Source organism: Chelonoidis abingdonii, chromosome 5, assembly GCF_003597395.2.
Source record: "Chelonoidis abingdonii isolate Lonesome George chromosome 5, CheloAbing_2.0, whole genome shotgun sequence".
NCBI classification, from domain to species: domain Eukaryota; kingdom Metazoa; phylum Chordata; order Testudines; family Testudinidae; genus Chelonoidis; species Chelonoidis abingdonii.
The window spans coordinates 74,698,952-74,720,499 of NC_133773.1; the positions used below are offsets into that span (position 1 = coordinate 74,698,952).

Here is a 21,548-nt window from a genome sequence, read left to right on the forward strand (position 1 = left end):
AGCTCTTACTCTTTTCACCAGTCCCCTCTGGTGTATGTATGTATCTGTGTTGCTTGTTTACTATTTGTGTTTTGCTTTATTATCTTCCATGGTAGCTTATTATCTCCTTGTAAAATGTGCCCCAACACATGCTGAGCTACTTTCTGTTCTCTTCGTCTTTCAAGATTTCCTAAAAAGTAACAGTTATAGATGAAAGTGTGGATGTAGTAGTCTAATAACTTGTTTTAGCAACTTGGTTCATTCATAATTTCTACAAGCATTAAAATACCCTGGTGCAACAGACTCTTGATCAAAATTTCTACATTGTTTGCCAGATGTCACATTGGCTTAAATGCTTTCATCAGTGTTCTAAGAAAAATTAAACTTTACCGTTACTCCTGTTTTCTTCACAATTTGAAGAAATCTTAACGATAGGTCCTAAATTAATGGCCTTTGTGGGATTTTCAGATGCACTCAACATTACCCTAATTGTACTCGCATTAAATTCATTGAGTTAGGTCAATGATGAACACTCTTGAAAATCCTGCTATTCATATCTAGTGTAAACATTGAGACCCTTTTAAAAGGTGCTTTAGAATCGTAAGGCATTATTAAATAACTCAGTGTTTTTTACCACACCATTTTATAAATGGGAGAAATTCAGCCAGAGAGAGTAAGTGGGATTTGTGGAAGTGCCTAAGAGAATTAGGAGTACTAGTCCTATTAGAAGTCCCCAGTGACACTCTCTCCAAGCATGTGGCGGTTGACAGTAGAACCCAGAGTCCAATCTGTAAACAATACTTGCTTGCTGTTACTGTTTGTTTACTACTTTAGTACTGAGTATCAGCATATAAGGTTTAGGATTAAAAAACTGAGTTCTATATTTATCATAGCTTGTAATGGTTTCCTACTGTGTATGTGTGTGTTTTTGTTTTTTTTAATATACATATAGGAGGACAAAGAAGCTAAGAATCCCGTGCCAGACAAAGGAAACCATGGACTAGCTCCAGGAAATGAGAAATTCAAACCTGTGGTACCCTGGCCTCATGTTGAAGGCATGGAAGTGGACTTAGAATCTATTCGAAGAAAAAATAAGGCCAAAAATGAACTAGAACATCATGTTGGTGATAACAATCAGCAGAACATCATGCAGAGGCAATATCTCACATTTAAGCCTCAGACATTTACATACCATGATCCTGTTTTACGACCTGCAGTCCTTGGTAATTTTGAGCCCAAAGAACCTGAGCCTCATGGAGTTGCTGGTGGCCCCGGAGAGGAAGGCAAGGCATATGTATTAGGACCAGACTACAAAGAATCCATTCAAGCCAGCATTAAAGAGTTTGGGTTTAATATGGTGGCAAGTGATATGATCTCACTAGATCGGAGCATTAATGACCTGCGTCAAGAAGAGTAAGCAGACTTCTTATTTTTTGTTCTTGTTTTGTTGTTGTTGAAGGATTGCATAATTTTTTTACAAGTTTTAACCACATCTTTAAAACTAAAGAATAGATGAAGCCAAATAAGATATCTTGTGTTAGCAGACTGCCTGTTGCATCATACCGAACACGTTCCTGTCTTCTTATTTTACTTAATCTTTTCTTGACTATTAATCTCAATTGCTTGCCCCTCTGAAGTAGTCCATTCTCCTGCCTAATCACTTGAATTAGGATGTCTTGGATCAGCCACTTCTTTAATTATCCTTTTATTTTCAATCTCTCATCAAGATTTTTTTAATATTGTGAATAAGCCTTTTTATGTCCTTTTAAAGTTTGCGCAGAGCATTACAACACTTCCTCTTCCCATCACTTCGCAAGCCCTCTAAAGAGAGCTCTTTGTGATAGAAAAGCAAAACTAAGAAATATATTCTTTCCCTTGATGTATGCACCTATAACTCTGATTACCTCCCTATATCCACAAAACTATTTATCTGCCATAGAGATGTTTAGAACTGAAAGCTGACATCAGCATAATCCTAACCACTTTGCTTCTTGTGTGTTGTAGTGAAGAAAACAGCCTTAGAGATTTAAATTTCTTACTCTAGTATGTGGGGGTTTGGAGGTATATTTTGATGGGGCTTGAGAGTTCATAACAATTTCTTCCAATTACTCTACAGATATTCTTTCTAGCAGCTTGTGAAGGCTGGATTGTGTTCAATCTTCACGTTTTCGTTCTTAAATCTGTGTTAAGAAAAGCTCCTCTGAGTTCAATATATTGATCACTGCTAAATCATTTGCCACTATTATCTTTTTTGTTTTGTTTTGTTTTTTTTGTGTCTGTTTGCTATGTGAAATATGGCACTTGTCTATCTCATTCACTTGCCATCCCCATATGTGGAGCTGTACCAACCACAGGGCTTGAAGCCAAGCTCTGGATTGTATGTCTCCAGCTGTGGCATTTGAATCATTGGTTGAGTGATTGGTTACTGTAGCACCACCCGTGTATTTTCTGATGAGTGTTTTCCACTCCAGGAGCTGGGACACAATCAGCCATCTGCTAACCTGACTCATACTTTTATATCTTCTGTTGTTTGAATTTACTGCCTGCTGCATGCTTGTTTAAAAAAAGAAAAAGAGCATACTCTGAATTAACTGTTTAGACACTACAGCATTTTTTCTCCTTATCTTCTTTTTTTTTTTTTTTTTTTTTTTGTGTCCTGTTTCTCAAATTCAGTTCAATGGGTACTTCTGCCTGCTTGCAGCTTGGGGACAGTTCCCTGCAGTTTTTTCTGCTTCCACAGTGGCCAGCAGCTCATCCAGATCTCCTTACCACACAGCTTTTCAGAGGAAATTTCCAAATGTTATTTCAAATGTTTATAAGATCAGCTGAATAATTGGTTTAATTCCCAGATATGTCCCAGGCCTGCTTTTGATCTGTGCAGAGATTGACCCATCAGCTTCACTTCCCCTCCTGAGGGGTCTGCAGCAGTTGCTCCCCCTGCAAGCTTCAGGGTGACCCTGCCAGCAGGTGCGGGATCTTGGGGGACAACTACTGCACTGGTGGGGTGCAAAATAAACTTTTATTAAGAAAATGCAAAAACAGGGAAAATTCAATAGTGAGGGGTATGGGGTTTGTTAAGGTAGACAATTGGGGAGGGGTTTCTTTTAGGTTTGTGTAACGGTAGACGATTTGGGGGGAGGAGTTTCTTTTTTGATAAATTGATAAATAGTATTAGGGGGTTTTTAATTAGTGGTGGGTATAATACAGCGTTGGTGGTACAATACAGTTGGTAACCAATTGACACTGAAGGTTAATGTAACAGGTTGCTTTACAATTGCTATGTAAAAGGGGTTGTCACAGCAGCATATAACCACGTTATGGGCAAAATGTGTAAATAACCAACAACTCTAGGGGGAAACATGTGTCACAGTGGTAAAATGGTAAATGGTGAGGGTGTTAGAGAGAAAAAAAAGCGGTTAACCAATGGCGTTTGTATGCTAGACTTCAGTAACAATTGAGTTTGCAGCAGTAGGAGCGGACGATCTAGTAACATGTGGGGGAAGGGATTGAGAGAGAGAGAGAGAGGCAGGGGTAGAGTGAGCACAGAGCAGAGAGCAGAGGGAGGTTTGAAATCAGGGAACACCAGGAGCAGACAGGCTGCCAGTTTTAAACAGCAGAGAGACTGTTAAACGATGACTGGGGAGCTTGGGGGGCGGGAGGGGCAGCGGGAAGACAGAACTTTAACCACAAGTTATAAAGAACACAGCATCTTATCTATGACAACGTTAACTTAACCCAGACTACACAATTATTAGGCAAGTAACAGAACACAATGAACAATTGTTTAAACCTAACTTACAGAAGCACAATACAAAACAGTTCTCTAAGCCTAACTTAACCACAGCGCTATGCCAAAATGGAAATTACAAATTATCCATAGGACTAAGAACCTGATTCTAATAGGTGCACCTCAGCAGCAGTGGGGGGGGGCTGCAAGCTTGCGCCCAGGATTACAGTCCAGGAAGGCACAGCCAGCAGCGGCACAGCGGATTTTTTTTAGCAGCAAAGGCGCTGCGGGAGCAAGAAACTGAATTACAGATACCAGAACCAAGGAGTTAGCTTGGGTCTGTCTGCTTGGGGAAACGAGGCAGCAGCTAGGACAGGGGAGGCCTGCAAGAGAAAAGAGAGCTCTTACCAATCCCGGACAGCAGCAACATAGAGACAGGAACTGCAAGTAGCATTCGGAGGATGGAGAAGGACTCATTTGCGCTGGTTTCAATAATCAGGAGATCTCAGGCACAAATTCGTTGTTCGGGAGGAGTTTAAAAATGGGGTACGCTCAAAAACAATGATGAGCGGAGAGAGGGCCCCCCAAAGACCCCTAGTTGATCAGACCAGGTGGGCAAAGCAAGGACCTTCTCCAAGGGTACTGATCAGGATTGACCAAAAGTATGCAGGCTTCATTATTTCTGCTCCATACCAGTCTGAGCAGCCTTACAACAGATAAGGCTGCGGACACCTGGCCTTTTGTTTATTTATTGGCCTGCTAGGTTAATTAGAGTTTAACATGGACGGATTCTTGCTCATGAGAGGCCTGAGGGAAAACTCCATATTCTTATAGCCTTTACCTTTTAAAATTACTTAGAATAATGCTTAGTGACACTTAGTGGCCTCAACAGTGGGGTTACCTTGGACTCTCTCTTCTCTGGGTGGGAAAGAATTTGAGCAGACTGGAAAAAAGGTGGCATCAGGGCAAGCAGCTCCTGTCTCTATGAGGGGAGTGAAGCCAGAACGGCAATGCACTTGAGTCCCAGTAACCCCCACCAACATCCACACCTCTGACTGCAGAGTTTGGTTGGCCCCCATCCACACACACACTTTCCTCTCCCTTCCTCACCCTGAGTCCCCTTTGATTGGGGATGGAGACACTGGATATCACACAGATGCTGCCAATGCTTGAGAATGCAGTAAGGGGTCTTTTGGTTCAGCTCCCTCTCCTCTGCGGCTAACTTCATCCTCCCTCTGAAGCAGGATTATGGGGACAAACTCCAAAAGGGAGAAATTAAATGAGTAATAAAATCAGTGCTGGGTTCTCCTGCTCACCTCAGAGTGCAGCATGGTCGATCAGTGCAGAAAAGACAGGCTATAGATGTGCTGATTCTTTTAGGCATGCAAACATGCAATCTCACAGAGGCAGTTCTTTCTTCTAAGTGTCAAAATCAGAGTTTGAGAATCAAATAGTAAAATATATTTAAAATATGAAAAAAAGAATTGAGCCTCTTTCAGGCAAGAGAGTATTAAATATTGTGCAACTTACATTTAGGAAGTCTACTGTTGTCTTAGAAAAGCTATAGCTAGCTATCCCTCCTCATGCACCCTGGGAAAATGTAGTGGAGGGATAGAGGTTTCTACTGCCCCCAGAAGATGCGGAAAGTATCTGGCTTGCATCTCCAGCTGCTGCTGTGGTTCAACATGCCCTAAGGTCCAGGCTGTTGTTCCCAACTTGAGTTATAGGTTGCCATGTGTCACCATCACCACCACTTCTTCCTCCCAGCTGATGGCTATGAAGTGATCAGAGGGACAGCAGTCCAGATGTGAAAGAACTGGTAGGCTGTAAGCAGCTGCTTGACTCACCATTTCTTTCATTTTACTCTACTCTCTCACCAGCCTCCATTTTATAAAGCTGGAAAGTTGCCTGGTTTGCACACATCTAACTTAACTTGGTATCTGTACCAAAGAGAAACTCAACTATCAGTGTTTGGAAACTAATTTTGCACTTTGCAGCAGTACTCAGATTGAACCCTTACAGAAAGATTCCTTTTACTTTCTATCCATTAATGAAGGCCTCCTGATGGCTCCTATCTCCAATCCAATCAAAGTTGGGGAGAGGGGTATTTGAAATGGAGCTTTCTCTAATGAAAGGCAATATTATACTTTTAATTCTGGCAGGTAGTTCTTTCTACAATCATTGCATTGATTCTCTACGCAAATTCAAGAAATAGTCTTCCTTCAATTAAGCATCAAACTCAAGGTCCTATAAGAACTGACAATCTCAGGGCAGAGTAGTCATCTCTCCAGTATTGAAATCTGCTAGACAGCAGATGCCTATCAATACATAAATTCACCAAATTCTGCATATTGGTTATCGAGCCTTAACCAATGCCAAAGTCTTCTTCATGCCTTAGTGCATGAGAAGATGGATGCAATATTTATAGATAATCTACCTCATTTTGGATGTCCGTGGTTAAAGGATGATCCTGCTTCCCACACTGAAGCTACGGTGCTCTGAAAATCCCACTGTAATGGATCTGTGTACCTTAGTATGAAGAGGAATTGGAAAATTTTATCAGTGCTTATCTCAAAATTTCTTCCTTGAAGTAATAGGATCCACAGATGTAGTCCATTCTAAGAACAAATGGATCATCCAGAATAGCTACAGAAACCGATATCCAAGGATTTGGGTTTGTAGTCATTAGATAGAATTCACCTTGCCCCGAAGTAGGAGAAATTGTTGTTGTGCTTTTTTACCTAAAGCATATTTAATACAATCTGTAAATTAGGAAGGTAGATTTGAATTATGCTGGTGGTGGAAGTTTTCTCAACTGGAGGGAACTTTTGGAGGTGAGGCATTCTTGGGCTGCTAGTGCCTGACTGGTCTCTCCTGCCCCCACACTGAAAGCAGACTGAAGTACCCATTGTCACAGATCTGTGGACCTTAGTACTCAAAGAAAAAAATATGCAGGTAAGCATGGATGAATTTTCCTATTACCCGGGTTAAGCAAACCATTGTTTCATCTTACTTCCATGGTGATTTTCTGTATAATAGGAGCTGTTTCTAAAACTACTCAGTATGCAGATGTGTCTCACATGCAAAGCAAATGTGTGGCTTTTCTAGCTTTTTTAGTATAAAGCACACTCTTTTTTTTCTGTGTCTTAATCCCCAAGAAACAATTGAAATTGGAGCTGCATGCTCTAGTTTTATTTCCAATTACACACACAAACCTACATTAAAAACATTACTAACCTTAAAAATCATGCACTCAGAAGTTAGGACATCCCAGAATTAAGATTGCCTGGTCTCGAGGAAGAGTCCGCTGTTACTCCGTGGGGATGGTGTATGCAGTCTTGTCAATGAAGGAGCTGAGAGAGGCTCAAGCATGCTTAGTGAGGATGGATTCTTCAGAGATTAAAGCAGTTAAAATCTAAGTAACATCTACTGAGCATATGTGAACTGCAGTTTTTTTCCCAAAAAGTTTATAACTTGGCCAAATATAGGTGGATTTTTATGGTGATGGACACCAGGCACATCCCACAATGACTACAACCTCTGTGAAATTTCAAGTCCCTGCTCCCCAAGCATTGGGATGCTAGAGCTCTTAGAGAAAGTTGCCAGAATTTTTTAATATGGGCAAAAACAACACATTTTTCCCTAACCTCATTCTCTGAAATGACTGAACCACTTTGCCTGAATTTTTCCAAAAAAAAAAAAAAAAAAAAATTGAAAGAGAAATATATTCAGCATGTAAAATTCCAGCAAAAAAGTTATAAGCAAATGAATACAAAATATAATGGGAAGTGTCTGGCAAACTTAACAATAGGTGGTGCTAACAGTCCTGTATATAAAACTACACAGCAAAATGTATCCAAGACCAAAACAACAGGACTTTGACATTTCATATCCTTAAGAACGCTGTGTACACACGGCATTAATTATAGCAGTAATTTTACTGCTTGCAACTTTTACTCTTGTGATTGTCAGTGAGGTAAAAAAGTTCTCCTATTAAAAAGATATATTTGATAGAATAACCTAAATCCATATGTGGTCTCCTTTTGGTAGATGGAGTTCACTGTGCTAAGTTAATTCAAACCAAATACAATGTAAAATGTGTATCTGTATTAGAAACTTAAATCAAGAAATTTTCTCTTAGGATATACTGTGAATAAATAATACTTAGAAACTCCCTGTCTGTCCTATTTACTAATTTTTATCGTATGTTAGAGCCCTTAGGCCAGAGATGTTCATTCTGTTGATCAGATTATATGCCAGGATAATAAACCAGGATAATTAACTATGTTGGCCCTAGGAAAGAACGAGTACTCAACATATTGTTCTTCTATTTGCCATTTTATTATATAACCAATAGAAATCGTGGTTACAAATGTGATGGCTTTGTTAGGATTTTATTTATGCTACATTTCATCTCTCCCTCTCCTCCTACTATTTACCAATATATGACTTTTCAGTTATAGGAGAAAAAATTGAGTAGTTTGATGGCTAGTAGATTAAAGTATTTGTGTGAATGTTTGTGACATAACATGGTGAATTACTTTAATCATCTCTTATACAAGCCTCGGATCTATTATTATGTATCTCAGATGCTGCTGCGTAAGTGCTGCACTTCTTAAAATCTGACTTTGGTCAGCATGTTATCGTTTTAAAGTTATAAACTGAGCAAGGCTATTTTGCTGGCAACAAAATATTCATTGTGATATAACTTTAAAAAAAAAAAAAAGACTTTCCATCAAAGCAAATTGTGTGTGTATTATTAGTTGAAGATAAAACAAAATTATCATAGAATTGTTCTCAGTAATCTTTAAACCAGTAATATCCAGACGTTTAATTATGTTGCTCCTTTGAATTTATTGTTGCTCTTCCTCCCAGTTCTTCCAGGGTTTCTCCCCTCCGTTTTCCACCTTTTATTACTTTATAGCCCTTAAAGGGCATATCCTCTGACTATATACAACTGTATATTTTCAGTGAAGGGGTACTGTCATCATGGATAATTTATTAAATAAGCAAACACTTTCTGCTGATTTAAATTTCTTTTCAGTAATCTGAAATTAAAAAAAACAAGGTTCTCTTCTCCTATTCTTTTGGTCATCTAAATTATAACATAGTTTAATTTTTTTCAAGATCAGTTTTTATAAATGAACAATCAGTCCATTTTGATCTTGTTTACCTTAATTAAAAATTGCACTTCAGAAGTGTCACAGTTGCTTATCATGTGCCAAACACAACTTATTTGTGTACCAAAATGAAGAAAATACTTCCTTCAATATATTTTTGCAGCATTGTGTATAATTCCACTTTTACAGTAAAATATACTTTGACAAATTATGAAAAAATTATGGAATAAAGTATTGTTTCTAAATTTATAAGGGTTTAGCAATAGGGTGAAGTTCTCCTTTTCCCTGCTCCCTAACATTTTAGGAACTGATAAGAGCAAGATCGTCGACCATTTTGATGGTTGTCTCAAAAGTGGAAGAGCAAAGACTTCTCTTTTTCCTTAAATCCTATAGTTTTTGGAGGGCAGGGAGGTTCTTATTCCTAGATTGTTAAAGGTAGGAAATAACCTGTCTTGGTAGGAATATAGGAGTATGGTGAAGTATCCATCCTCCCTATAACAATCTGCTGAAAAATAGCCCTTTATTAGGTCAGAGTCATCATAATAATGTCAAACTATCACATCAACATCAAATACCAATGCCAGATTTTGTGAGGAAGCCGCTGCTAACCAGAGAGGGACAATATTTAAACTGAACACACAGAGTGAGTTTAATATGTTCTAAATCAGCGGTTCTCAATGTGGGGTCCACAGGCCCCTGGGGATCCACGAGCCCTTTCAAGGGGGCTGTGGGGCTCTGCGGCTGAAACCTAGACCCTGAGCCCTAGTGCCCCTCGCAGGGCTCAAGTTGGGACTCCTGGGAGGTGCAGGGCCGAAGCTTCGCCAGCGTAGTGGTACAAACAGCTCCCTGGCAGAACTTCCTATCTAGGTTGTACTGAGCACGCTCACCCAAACTGAGGCTCAGTAGGTAACTGCTATTGGTGAGAAAATGTGCTGGCTGCTGTTTTTGCCATTACACTGGGCACTGCAGGCAGCTGATGCTCTGATTGATACCATGGAGCAGGCAGCCGCAGTGTTCCCTCCTCTGTTCCTCATCTCCCAAGTCCCAGGCCCCTTTGTTCCTGCAGAGGTAGCCGGTAAGAGCTGTCTGGGTTGGGAGACTTGGCTCCGGGAACAGGGACTACAGAGGAGCCTTCCCAGTACACAGCCGCTAGTACCCCCTCTCCCTGCACTCTGAGCTACCCCTTGCCTGCACACAGCCCCTAGTGCCGCTCTCCTTGCAGCGTGGGGCATGGGTCACTTGCTGGTGGATTCTCTGCAGCTTGAGGTCTTCAAACCACAATTTGTAGACTTCAATAACTTGGACATAGGTTAGGGGTTTGTTATAGAAGTGGATGGGTATGGTTCTGTGGCCTGCTTTGTGCAGGAGGTCAGACTAGATGATCATATTGATCCCTTCTGACCTATGAGTCTATGAGCTGCCTCCTGCCTGCCTTCAGCCCCAGCTACCCCCCTCCCTGCACCCTGAGCTACCCCCCTGCCCACACACAGCCCCAGTAACACCCCTCTTTACACTCACAGCCTTTACACTCACAGCCTCCTCTGTGCACACATCCCCAGCTACCCCCTCTCTACACCCTCCCTGAGCTACCCCACTGCCTGCACACAGCCCCTAGCTACCACCTTCCTGCGCCCTAAGCTGTTTTCAAACTTTTTGAGCTAGGCCCTCCACCTGTGAGTTGTAATTTTTGATTGTGCCCTCCATCACCCCCAAGCCCGATAGGCAGGTGGCCTGCTGAGGTGAATCGGGTGGCACCGCTGGCCCCTGCTCCCCGCCCCCCAAATAGAAGTCAGACTACACCTATGCTGAAGGTCCCTGCCCCGAGCCCTCTTTCCATTGCCTCTCTCCTCCAGCGGGGCCCTGGAGTTTTTATAGCATATCGAGGGCCTCAGAGAGGGAAGAAGGTTGAGAACCCCTGTTCTAAACAGCTGTTAATTTTCCAGTCAGCTCCCCTGTATAACAAAGGAGATTCCACAGGAGGACTCAATGCCAAAGCTTGCTTCCTTCACGAAGGTGGTGATTTGCTTAATTGCGTTGTTGTAGTAATTACACATATGATACTGTTTAATTAAATAAGCTTTTAGAAATTACAGTTGGTATCTGTCTCCTTGGAAACCAAGCATTAAGGACTTGCTTTCATTATACACAAAGCCTAGGGAAAAATCAATTTTTGTAATATGGCACACTATAATAATTCCATGAACTACCAAAAAAGAGGTTTTATTATGCAAAAAGCATACTAAAACAGTGTTTTCCTGAGACTTAAGTTTATGAGAATCAAGTGAATTATAGTGATCAGACTTGAAGAAGAAGGCTATACTCTTCACCGCATGTCCTCAGCTGCTTTGTTGGCAAGACTCCAAAGGAGGGGAAAATATAGCTATTTTAAAATATAATTAGCAATGTATTGGTGGATCAGACCTCCAAGGTCTTGTGTGTAGCAGGAAAGTGTGAAAGCATTTTTCTGTACCAGTCCAGCTCTACCAGTGCCACTAACAGTAGAAGAGTGTACACAGAGCCAGTGCGCTTTAACACTATGTGCTCCTGCCATTATATATTTTCCCATTGTAGAAGCACTCCGAATGTGGGTTATTCCCCTCCTGGGGGAAAGAGACATTGGCACAGACATAGGTATTTGTAAGTGAATTTATTTGTACGTGTACTTAGTCCAAAATGGGGAGATTGAGCTGTAAACAGAACATCAGATTCCAAAAATCAAATGGGAATATAGCACAACACTTTCAGAGCTCTGTATTCAAGTTCTCCACTAGACCTTGCAGCTTCTTTCCATCTGCTGTATGCAAGACTTCCCAGTCCTCACCTGTCCACTTTCATCATGTGTTTTCTTTTGTTCTAAATGCTTTTGGGCAAATGGAAAGTTGCTCACCCATGTCAGATGTTCAGTAGCACAAACAAGAAACTCAGTACCATCATTGACCCTATTTTCTCAGTATCATTTCCTCAGCAGGCTTGTTACAGGGAAAAATATGATGTTAGAACACAAGTTAGCAATATAATGTTAAACACAAGTTAGCATTTGGTGTACACAAGAACTGTTATGATTAAGAAATCAAGTTAGCATGAAATAAAATTTATTAATATAGCCTCTTAATCTTAGGTGATAAAGCATATAAGATAAACGAATGTTAACACTAAGATTAATCTTCTCCAAAAGTCAGATACACTTTTAAAATCACCCCATTGCAAAGCAATATATAATAATAAAATAACCATGATTAAAAATACCTTAGTTCATATAGGTCATATGATCCTCTTTTTCACATCATTTTTTCTTCTTTTTCCAGACAACCAGGCAAATAGAGTGGGAGGTTGTTTTACTCCTTTTGCATTTGGGAGGTCAGAACCTTTTCAAAACTAACTACAAAATCTTTAGGAATACAGATAGAAAAGCAATGTAAAGCAGAAAAATTCCAGCATGAAGTCCATGATGTAAGTGCACATTAGGGTGACCAGAGAGCAAGTATGAAAAATCGGGATGGGGGTGGGGGGTAATAAATGCCTATATAAGACAAAGCTCCAAATATCGGGACTGTCCCTATAAAATTGGGACATCCCTATAAAATCGGCACCCTCGTGCACATTACATTTTCACCTTTTATCACAGCAGAGTAGCATGAGAGAAATCAAAACGTAGTGTGAAAAAGCAGCATTTTTACCGACTGCAACAGAATCCGAAATATGAAACTGTTTGTGGTAAAACAGAAAATATTTATTGGGACCATAGTCTGAAAAATACCTTATTTCAAGGGCTGTTTTTGTCCCAAAATTACCATCATCTCATACAATTTGTGTCCCCTTATTTTTATTGTTGAAAATTATTTACATCAGAAATAAAGAATCTTAAAACTGATGCTATAGCAAGAGTTATTTACATGAAAAATAATGAATTCTGCATTGTTTTAACTTTCCTGCATTAACCTTTTTATTTTATTTTATTTTATTTTATTTTATTTAATCCCATATTTGGGCTTTTTGCACAAATTGTATTCCACATCTGGGCACTGGCAGATTAAGAGATATGACTGAGATACCCGTTCTTCCATGCACTTTAATAAATATAGCCACTGCTTTGAAAAAATTTGTTCTTTGGAGACTGAAGGGCGACAGTAGGGCTGGAAGTAAGCAAAGCTGGGATGTGGTGTGGAGTGTTAGCCATTGCAGCACAGTCTTCAGTTGTTAGCTTGACTAAATAGCCGGGGGGATGCTATCCCCTATTAAGTCATGGAAAAAATGGTAAACCAAACTGACTGAAATGATCCGTTTGGGGACTGTTTGTTCACCTCCTCTCCAGATCACTTTCCTGTTTTATAAAATATGTTTACATTACTATCATTTATATGTGGATTGCCTATAAACTGGATAGAAAATTTTCCATATGTAAATTGGAATGCTAAATTTACTTGGTCACATCTAGTTAACAACAGAAATGATGCGTCATGGTAGCAGTCCTCAAGCCCACTTCTGGATTATTTTAGGTCCACGTGGTATATCAGGTAAGAGGCTGGGCTGTTAAGATTTCACAGTATTAAATGGCTGTTGGTTATTTCCAAAAGGTCATGGACCTTTTCCTTTCTTTTGAGATGACAACAGTAATCCATGCAATGTTTTCTGACTTGCAGAAAGTCTTGCAGTTACAAATGTAGGATTTTAGTGCTGTCAGCAGAATATCTGAAAATGCTGTATGGGAATTTTAGTTGGATATTTTGTAAATGGCAGTGCAACTCTTAAAAATAAATGCAGTTTTGTTTTAACTGTTCTTCCTAACAAAACTTGATAACAAAAATATGTCCTTGGCAGGCCTGAATTCAAAATTTGACTATGATACCAGTATGCTAGTCAGTGAAAGGCTGTTGGAGGGAGGTAATGAGCCGATCTGACTTCAAAAGATGATTGTGAATGAAAAAAATGTGCTTTTAAAAAAAGACTATTGCAGTTACTGTACCAGTACCATATCACTTTTGAGCAAAGGATCAAAAAAGTGAGCAGTACAAAATAGTTACCACTAGGTGGCACGATGAATCACAAATCTTTTGAAATTGGAATCAGCTTAAAAATGCAATTTGTTTATGAAGGGTTTGATACTGGTTTGATCTCATTTTATATAATTTTAGAAATAAATTAGTTATTTTTAATGTCTGAATGACACGTGGAATATGTTTCAGTAATGTAAATGCTAAGTTTTTAAGGCCTACATTTTCAAAACTGTTCATTAATTTTTGGTTCTCTGCTGAGCCTGAAATTTTTAGCTACCACAACTCCCAAAGAAGTCAGTATAAGTGCTTAATACCTCTGAAAATCGGACATTCTAAATGAGTGGAAACTTTTTTGAAAATATAGGTCGAAGTGACTACAATATAAATAGATAAAGTTGTGTGCAAGAAAAAATGGCCACATTGCTTTTTCTGGTCGAAATAGAAAACATAACATCTTAAGCAAGAGAGACCAGATTTCTTAGGAATTAAAAAACTAAAATATAGACGAAAACTTTATTCTTAAGATATCCAGTATTAAATAGCCCATTATAATTGCTTCTCTCCCTCTTATGTTGGGGGAAACTCAACTTGACCACAGTACCTATTCTATATCTTTCTGGTTTTGGTATTCAAGAGTTGTAAAAGTGGAGAAGATCCATGAGATTATCTAGTTTTGTCTCTTTGTCGCTTCAGGGTTGTTCCCTACACTGCATTTTTCCCCCCTACTGCTTTGTGAGTTGTAGTTTCTGAGCAATGATCTGAGCACTAACTCAAATGATATGTTCTAATCCTCAGATTGTTGTAGAGGTTCCATGAATGTTAAATATTGTGGAAGTCTATAATGATTATTTTTTGCTGCAGTCATCAGAAGGGACAATAGCTATTGTGGTGGGTATGCATTTCTGAATACTAACTTTATTTATTTTATGAATTTATGGTAGTATTAAGTTGCCATCTCGATAGCCCTGCATTCACAGGACAGATGCTAGACTTCATTGGGAATATGCATTTTTCCATGTTGTCAAGATAATGCCTGTTTTCTGGAGGGGAAATGCATGCATGCGTGCATACACCTAACAGAGTGAGAAACTAACTCTATTTCCATAAAAACAACGAGGAATCCTTGGGCATAAGCTTTTGTGTGCTAAAACCCACTTCATCAGATGCATGAAGTGGAAAATACAGTAGACAAGTAAATTTGTTAGTCTCTAAGATACCACAAGGAGTCCTCATTGTTTTTGCTGATACAGACTAACACAGCTACCACTCTGAAATCTATTTCCACAGTCATTCAATTTTTGTGTTAAGGATGGTCACTCAGCAGTACCTGTTGTTGTCTGATGTGAAGACCTGCTGCAAGAAACTGAGATCATCAATTCATTTCACATAGATCACCCACAGTAATGGAAGATTCTACTTCTGCTTTTAGACAAAATGTTTGAGGTAGACTAGTGAAGAAAACCTAAAGAGAAACTGACTAGCTGCATGTTAGTTTCACTGTGGTGTCAGTGGGATAAAATGTCTCTTATCCTTCACAAACAAATATGATCAATCCCTCTTTACCTTGTCCCTTCCCCTCCCCTTCCCCACCCCAAAAGGATTGCCTTTCCTGTGGGGACAGGTGGGATATCTGTAATTTCATGATAAATTTAAATTGCGACTGCTGTGCCTAATCTTCCTGTATTTGTCTGTGTTAACTTCATACTTGGAGTGTGAAAGGTGCTGTATAAAAACAAATTCTAATCTAGTCTTTTATTTTTAGTCTGACCAGTCATAATTTTTAAATTCAATGTGAAATTATGTAAAATCAGTTTAAACTATAGGGAAAACTTACTCAGTCCTGTTTCTTGGAATTAATTTGTACCTGGCATTTATTTAGTCTACCACTGGATGTCATCACTGTTCCACCTATATGCAGCCAGGAAAAGGATTTATCAAGTGTTGGGAGAGAAGGGAGGAGGGAGAATCATTTAGCACTTAAACTATTTGAAATTGTTTAATTTAACGCTTCTCAGAAAAATTAGCACATTATAGCTCACGTTGACGATTCATAGCATACGTTTGAAGCCATTAGATGCACACACTGTTTCAAACTCCAGTTGGCAAATGCAGAATTGCGAGAGCAGACTGAATGCATCATTTATTGTAAACTCTGAGTACCATTCACAGGCTTGTTGGTGATGAGTCACCACACTGACTATCCAAGAAATTAGATCAGGTCTCTGGAAATGGCTAGGAATAAGCTCTTACTAGGCGTATAGATGCTGTAGTCTTATAGCTAACAAATAGCACATTTATCCAGAAACGACTTTCAACCTACAAGTGCAATGTCTACTAACTGTTAGATCTGCAGGGATTAGGTTGGATTTGTATAATAAAAGTCTAGGCCTTCCTTGGTTTTATGTCAGTGTGATAGGTCTGTTAAATATACTAGAGCACAGCATGCTGTTAAATTACTAACAGATGTTTCATGATGGTCGGCTTTTGTAATCAGATTTTTAAGAATTTTTTTAAGCTATTACAGGAACAGAACATGATTTACTATTAGATTTTTTTTCCTCTTGAAAATTGTACCGTCAGGAAGAAAGGAACAAGCAGAACATTTGTTTTTTAGCTTTAAAATAAGGCTGTCGCTTCCATTTTTTGGGTGATTTATGTAGCTTTTTGGGGATCAGGATGCAATCTCTATATCTTTATTAATTATCAATGTCTTTCCCTATTTGAAGAACACAAGTTATGTGATAACGGTGCTTAAACTTCGTAAAGACAAAAGTTGGCAGTACAATCTAGATCAGATACCGCCTTCTCTCATAAGGCAAACATACAGATATTTTCCATGACCTTTAAATTGAATTTTTGAATGGATTTCAGCTGCCTTTCTGTCTTAGAACATGATATATTAGAGTGCATGATAATGGGGTGGTAGAAATACTTCCAAATAAGTGTAACTAAAACTCCAAACTTGATCCAGATAAATGCATATTTAAAACCAGAACACAGTTCAAATACATAACCTGCCTTGAGTAAATACGTAGTGGAAAAACTTTCCTCTAATAAATAACTTTAAAAGGACACAATAGCTAAGCGTGTAGCCTGCACACAGTATAGTACCTATATTGCCAACAACTCGTATCGGAGTGGAGGAATACCAGAAGAGGTTTCTGCTTCAAGCTGGAGTTACTCCTATTTGAAATCAGACAAAATTTTTGTGACACAGACTTTGGGTGAAAAACCAGTGTCTGAATGTACGATTAATTGAAAGTCTGTCCACAGATACTTGCATGTCCTTAACTGATAGTCAGAAGTGATTGTCTTTTATTTCTTTCTTTCTCAGCTATAAAAATAGCAAGATATAAAATATACAGTCTCTAATCCATATTTTTGAAGAGCTCTTCTGATTTCAGAAGTGGTATTTCAAACTCATTTGAGAGTAGAGGCCTCATTAGGGACAGTCTTAATAGATTTTTCAGTCACATTATAAACTGGTTTCCGGAATGTGAGACTAATTTATGTCCACCAGATTTCAGCTTTGCTTTGGTGATATATATAGAATAGCACTGAATCACATTTCCTTAAAACAGCAAATCTCTTCCCTCCTTTTGTACAAATGCCGGTAGTCATCCACAACGCTCCAACTATGTGCATGTCTGCTTGCTTTCTAAATTTTGTTTTTGAAACATCCAATTGCATGATGAACATAATTGTTCTGTTTATCAGTCAAATGCAGGATTCTTTACAGATAACCGCTGGTACAGTATATAGGGAAATATAAAAATGAGGAATAAGGTGTGAGCTTGCTCTGTCTTTCTTTGTTTTTCTGTAACACCTAATAAACACAAGTTAGATAATGCTGGAAAACAAGATCAGAATCTCTCCTGTTCTATAGACATTCCTGTAGTTAACAGTTAATTTTCAACATGGCAATAGGTTAACTTAACAGTAGATTCCTCCAATTTTCTGTAGTAGGACTGGTCGTATTGATACCATCAGGTAGGTTGTGGAAGCTCCCTCGGGGAGGTTTTGAAAAGGAGGCTAGATAGCCATCTGTCTTGGTTGGCTTAGACCCAACAAATACTGCATCTTTGCAGAGGGTTAGACCAGATGACACTTGCGGTCCCTTCTAACTCTATGATTCTATGGAAAAGGATACCTGGAAAAGGAGTGTCAGGGCCAGGCTATGGGTGGCCTGTGTGTACTGGTTAATTACCAAGTTACAGTCAAGAGACAAATAGTGGGGTTGGAGTTGAGCTGGAAGTGAGGATCAGGCACCAAGTTGCAGATGGGAGACAAGTAGCACAGTCGGGTTTGAGCCAGGTCAGGATACTGGAGAGTCAGGATCAGGCACCAGGTTACAAACAGCAGGCAAATAGCTGTCAGGGACAAACCAGGCTCAGAAGCCAGAGTCTAGGGTCCACAACAAGGCAAGGTCTGGACCAGAAGCAAGCAGTGTTTTATGTCGTTGCTCACACAGCTCACCATGATGGCTTTCTGTTTTATATACCAGCATGAGCCAATCAGTGGGGGGCGGTCACCACTCAGGCACTCCTGGAGCAGTGCTTTCTGCAGTGTCTAGCCTCATACAGTCCCTCAGTGGAAATCCAGCCTATATTTCCAATAGGGATGTGGAAGCATCAGTCCAGAACCTCCATTGTCCCAAATTACAATCCTGCAGATTCTTACAGGGAGTGAGCAGTAAGGTGATAAAATTTGAAGCTGACACAACTTGCCTAGGTTGGTCACAAGTAAGGTGACTAAGCAAATTCAGAGGGATCTAATGCAATTAGGTAAATGGGCAGCACAATAGCAAATGAAATTCAGTACTGAGAAATGTGACATAATACATATTGGAAGGAATATTTTGAACTACTTAAACACCTTGCTGGTTTCTAATGATTTGTCTACACAGTGATTTAGTGCATAGCAAGCCAGGGTGTGACTCTGTAGCACACTGTCTGGCTGTTTGGATCCTGTTACCATGCACTAAAAGTTCTGTATGCACTTTGATGTACTGCATCACCCTTTATCTCATATGATCTAGTACAGGGGTCAGCAACCTTTCAGAAGTGGTGTGCCAAGTCTTCGTTTATTCACTCTACTTTAAGGTTTCGCGTGCCAGTAATACATTTTAACATTTTTATAAGGTCTCTTTCTAGATGTCTATAGTATATAACTAAACTGTTATATGTAAACTAAATAAGGTTTTAAAAATGTTTAAGAAGCGTCATTTAAAATTAAATTAAAATGCAGAGCCCCCTGGACCGGTGGCCAAGACCCAGGCAGTGTGAGTGCCACTGAAAATCAGCTTGTGTGCTGCCTTCGGCACCCATGCCATAGGTTGCCTACCCCTGATCTAATAGAAGGGTTTTAGAGACTTGGACAGTCTGAAAAGATTGGAAATGTTTAGTTTGGTAAGGGGACATAAGGCATTAAAAATAATAAAGGGCAAAGTTGTAGTAAATCCTGTTTTCTTTTTTTAACCATAGAAGATAAAGGGAACATTCAATGAAGTTAAAAGGTAACAGGTTTCAAACTGATAAAAGAAAATACTTTTACATAGTGTCCCTCATCTGAAACTCATTGCCACATGATGTTAGAGCCCAAAATCTTAGTAGTATTTTTAAAATATTTAAACCTTTTATATGGATAATGAGAACATCCATCGTTACATTAGATTGGATATAAACCCGCATGCTTCAGGTCACAAGGACTTATTGGGAATTAAAAATTTTCTCTGAAGAGGGTATTCCAAAGTTGTCCGCTAGGGGGCTCCTTGCACTTTACTTTGCACCATCTTGTGTGACCTATGTCAGAAGTATGGACTACCAGTTGGATATACTGTTATTGATGTGCCACCTCCTGTGGTTCTAGCTTAGGGGTTCTCAAACTGGGGGTCAGGACCCTCAGGGGGTCACAAGGTATTATGTGGGGGCTCTGAGCTGTCAGCCTCCGCCCCAAACCCCACTTTGCATCCAGCATTTATAATGGTGTTAAATATAAAAGTGTTTTTAATTTATAAGGGCAGGGGTGGTCGCACTTGGAGGCTTGCTGTGTGAAAGGGGTCACCACTACAAAAGTTTGAGAAGTACTGTCCTGGCTGAATTTCTGTTCATGTATGAGGGAATGGCAGCCATTTAAAGGTTACTCAGCTCAGAATTTTGAATATTACTTTTTTATTATGGTGATGCCTGGTAGCAATATCGTAGATAGTTTACGTTCTAAAGTGGCCACCAGCTCTTGGGTTTTTTACCCCCTAAATGTAGATGGTCTATCAGTGTGAAATTTCATACTGTTCGTTTTTAGGCTGTTTGGATTTTGTGTGCAGTTCTTGTTTGGTCTCTTGTTTGATAAATTTTTTAATAGGAAGCCTTTGAAGTTGGGCTGTGGCTGAAATTTGTTGTCAGCAGTCTGAGCTTCATTGTTGACTTATCCGTTTTAAAAAATTGTATATCTACATAGAATTTTGCAAAAAGATGTATCCTCAGTAGATTGGGTACAATGCTTTTATTGTTGTTTTGCGGAGGGGGGTGGGGCGGGGATGGATGTCAAGGCACTTCTAGCCTTCATTCATCATAGCTGAAAGTTTATGCATCAGTGATTACCAATTAATAAAATATTTTCTGTTGTAAAGATAAAATCTTCTCCATAAGCAGCTATGCTTTTCCGACAGATTTTATATAGCACATAAAGTTTTATATGCATCAGTGGCAAATGAGCATATGTGTGCAGCTTCTGCACATCTATCACTTAATATCTGTGTGCTTAAAAATGTGTTTAGATATGAAAGGACTGATAAACCAGGGCTTTGGGACACAGTGAGAAACAGTCCACCTAACGTTTATAGTAGTAATTTACAAGATTTTGCAGGTTTTGTATCCTAAATATGTGACATAAATGGAAACATTTAATAAACTATTCTTTTTACTTGTAACAGTGTGGTTTACAGGAACATTACAAACTGGTTGCTGCTTTTTATAAATCAGTAATATAAATGTATAATGCAGGAGGTCAGACACCATAATGGTCTTTCCTGACCTTAAAATCCTGTGAATTTATGAAATAGTAATGCTGTATTTTATTTTTGATAATGCTATTTATCTGTAATGTGAAGCAGAGACATTAAGTAAAACTTCATTCACACACATTAAGAGATACACTGGCAAATTTACAGTAACAAAATAAAATCTTTTTGCAGGTGCAAGTATTGGCATTATGATGAGAACCTGCTCACCTCCAGTGTTGTCATTGTCTTCCATAATGAAGGATGGTCCACGCTCATGAGGACAGTTCACAGTGTAATAAAAAGGACACCAAGGAAATACTTGGCAGAAATTGTGATGATTGATGATTTCAGTAACAAAGGTAATACACGGTCTATTAACACTGAATCTGTAGAAAAGGGCTGGGGAAGTATTAAAATAATTTTAAAAATTAGCTTTGTGGATTTATTATTATTTTATTATTTGTACAATATGGATTGTATTTAACTGTGCAAGAAAAACAAAATGGTATTTATACAGTCATTTTCGTCTTTCAGTAAAACACAAGCTACATCTCCATGGATAGTAATGAAAAGAAAACACTGGTCTATATGCATACATTTCTGTTCTATGCATAGAATATGTGGCAGGTTTTCCCCACAGTTTGGTTAGCACATTAGTATGGACGTCTGGGTTAATTAGCATATTTTGTCATTAGGAATTTTTAAAAGGATAATCTGGTTAGAGATAA

At 39.0% G+C, this 21,548-nt stretch overlaps 1 protein-coding gene across 3 annotated transcripts in view; it reads left to right on the forward strand.

Annotated features, from left to right (window-relative positions):
- The window catches only part of GALNT7 (polypeptide N-acetylgalactosaminyltransferase 7), a 104,088-nt gene that overhangs the window by 46,230 nt on the left and 36,310 nt on the right, over window positions 1-21,548 (forward strand). For all 3 annotated transcript variants that reach the window (XM_032780195.2, XM_032780197.2, XM_075066378.1), the window contains exons 2-3: window positions 932-1,392; window positions 21,013-21,179. In XM_032780195.2, coding sequence (XP_032636086.1) covers window positions 932-1,392; window positions 21,013-21,179 — 628 coding nt within the window. The remainder of the gene's footprint in view (window positions 1-931; window positions 1,393-21,012; window positions 21,180-21,548) is intronic.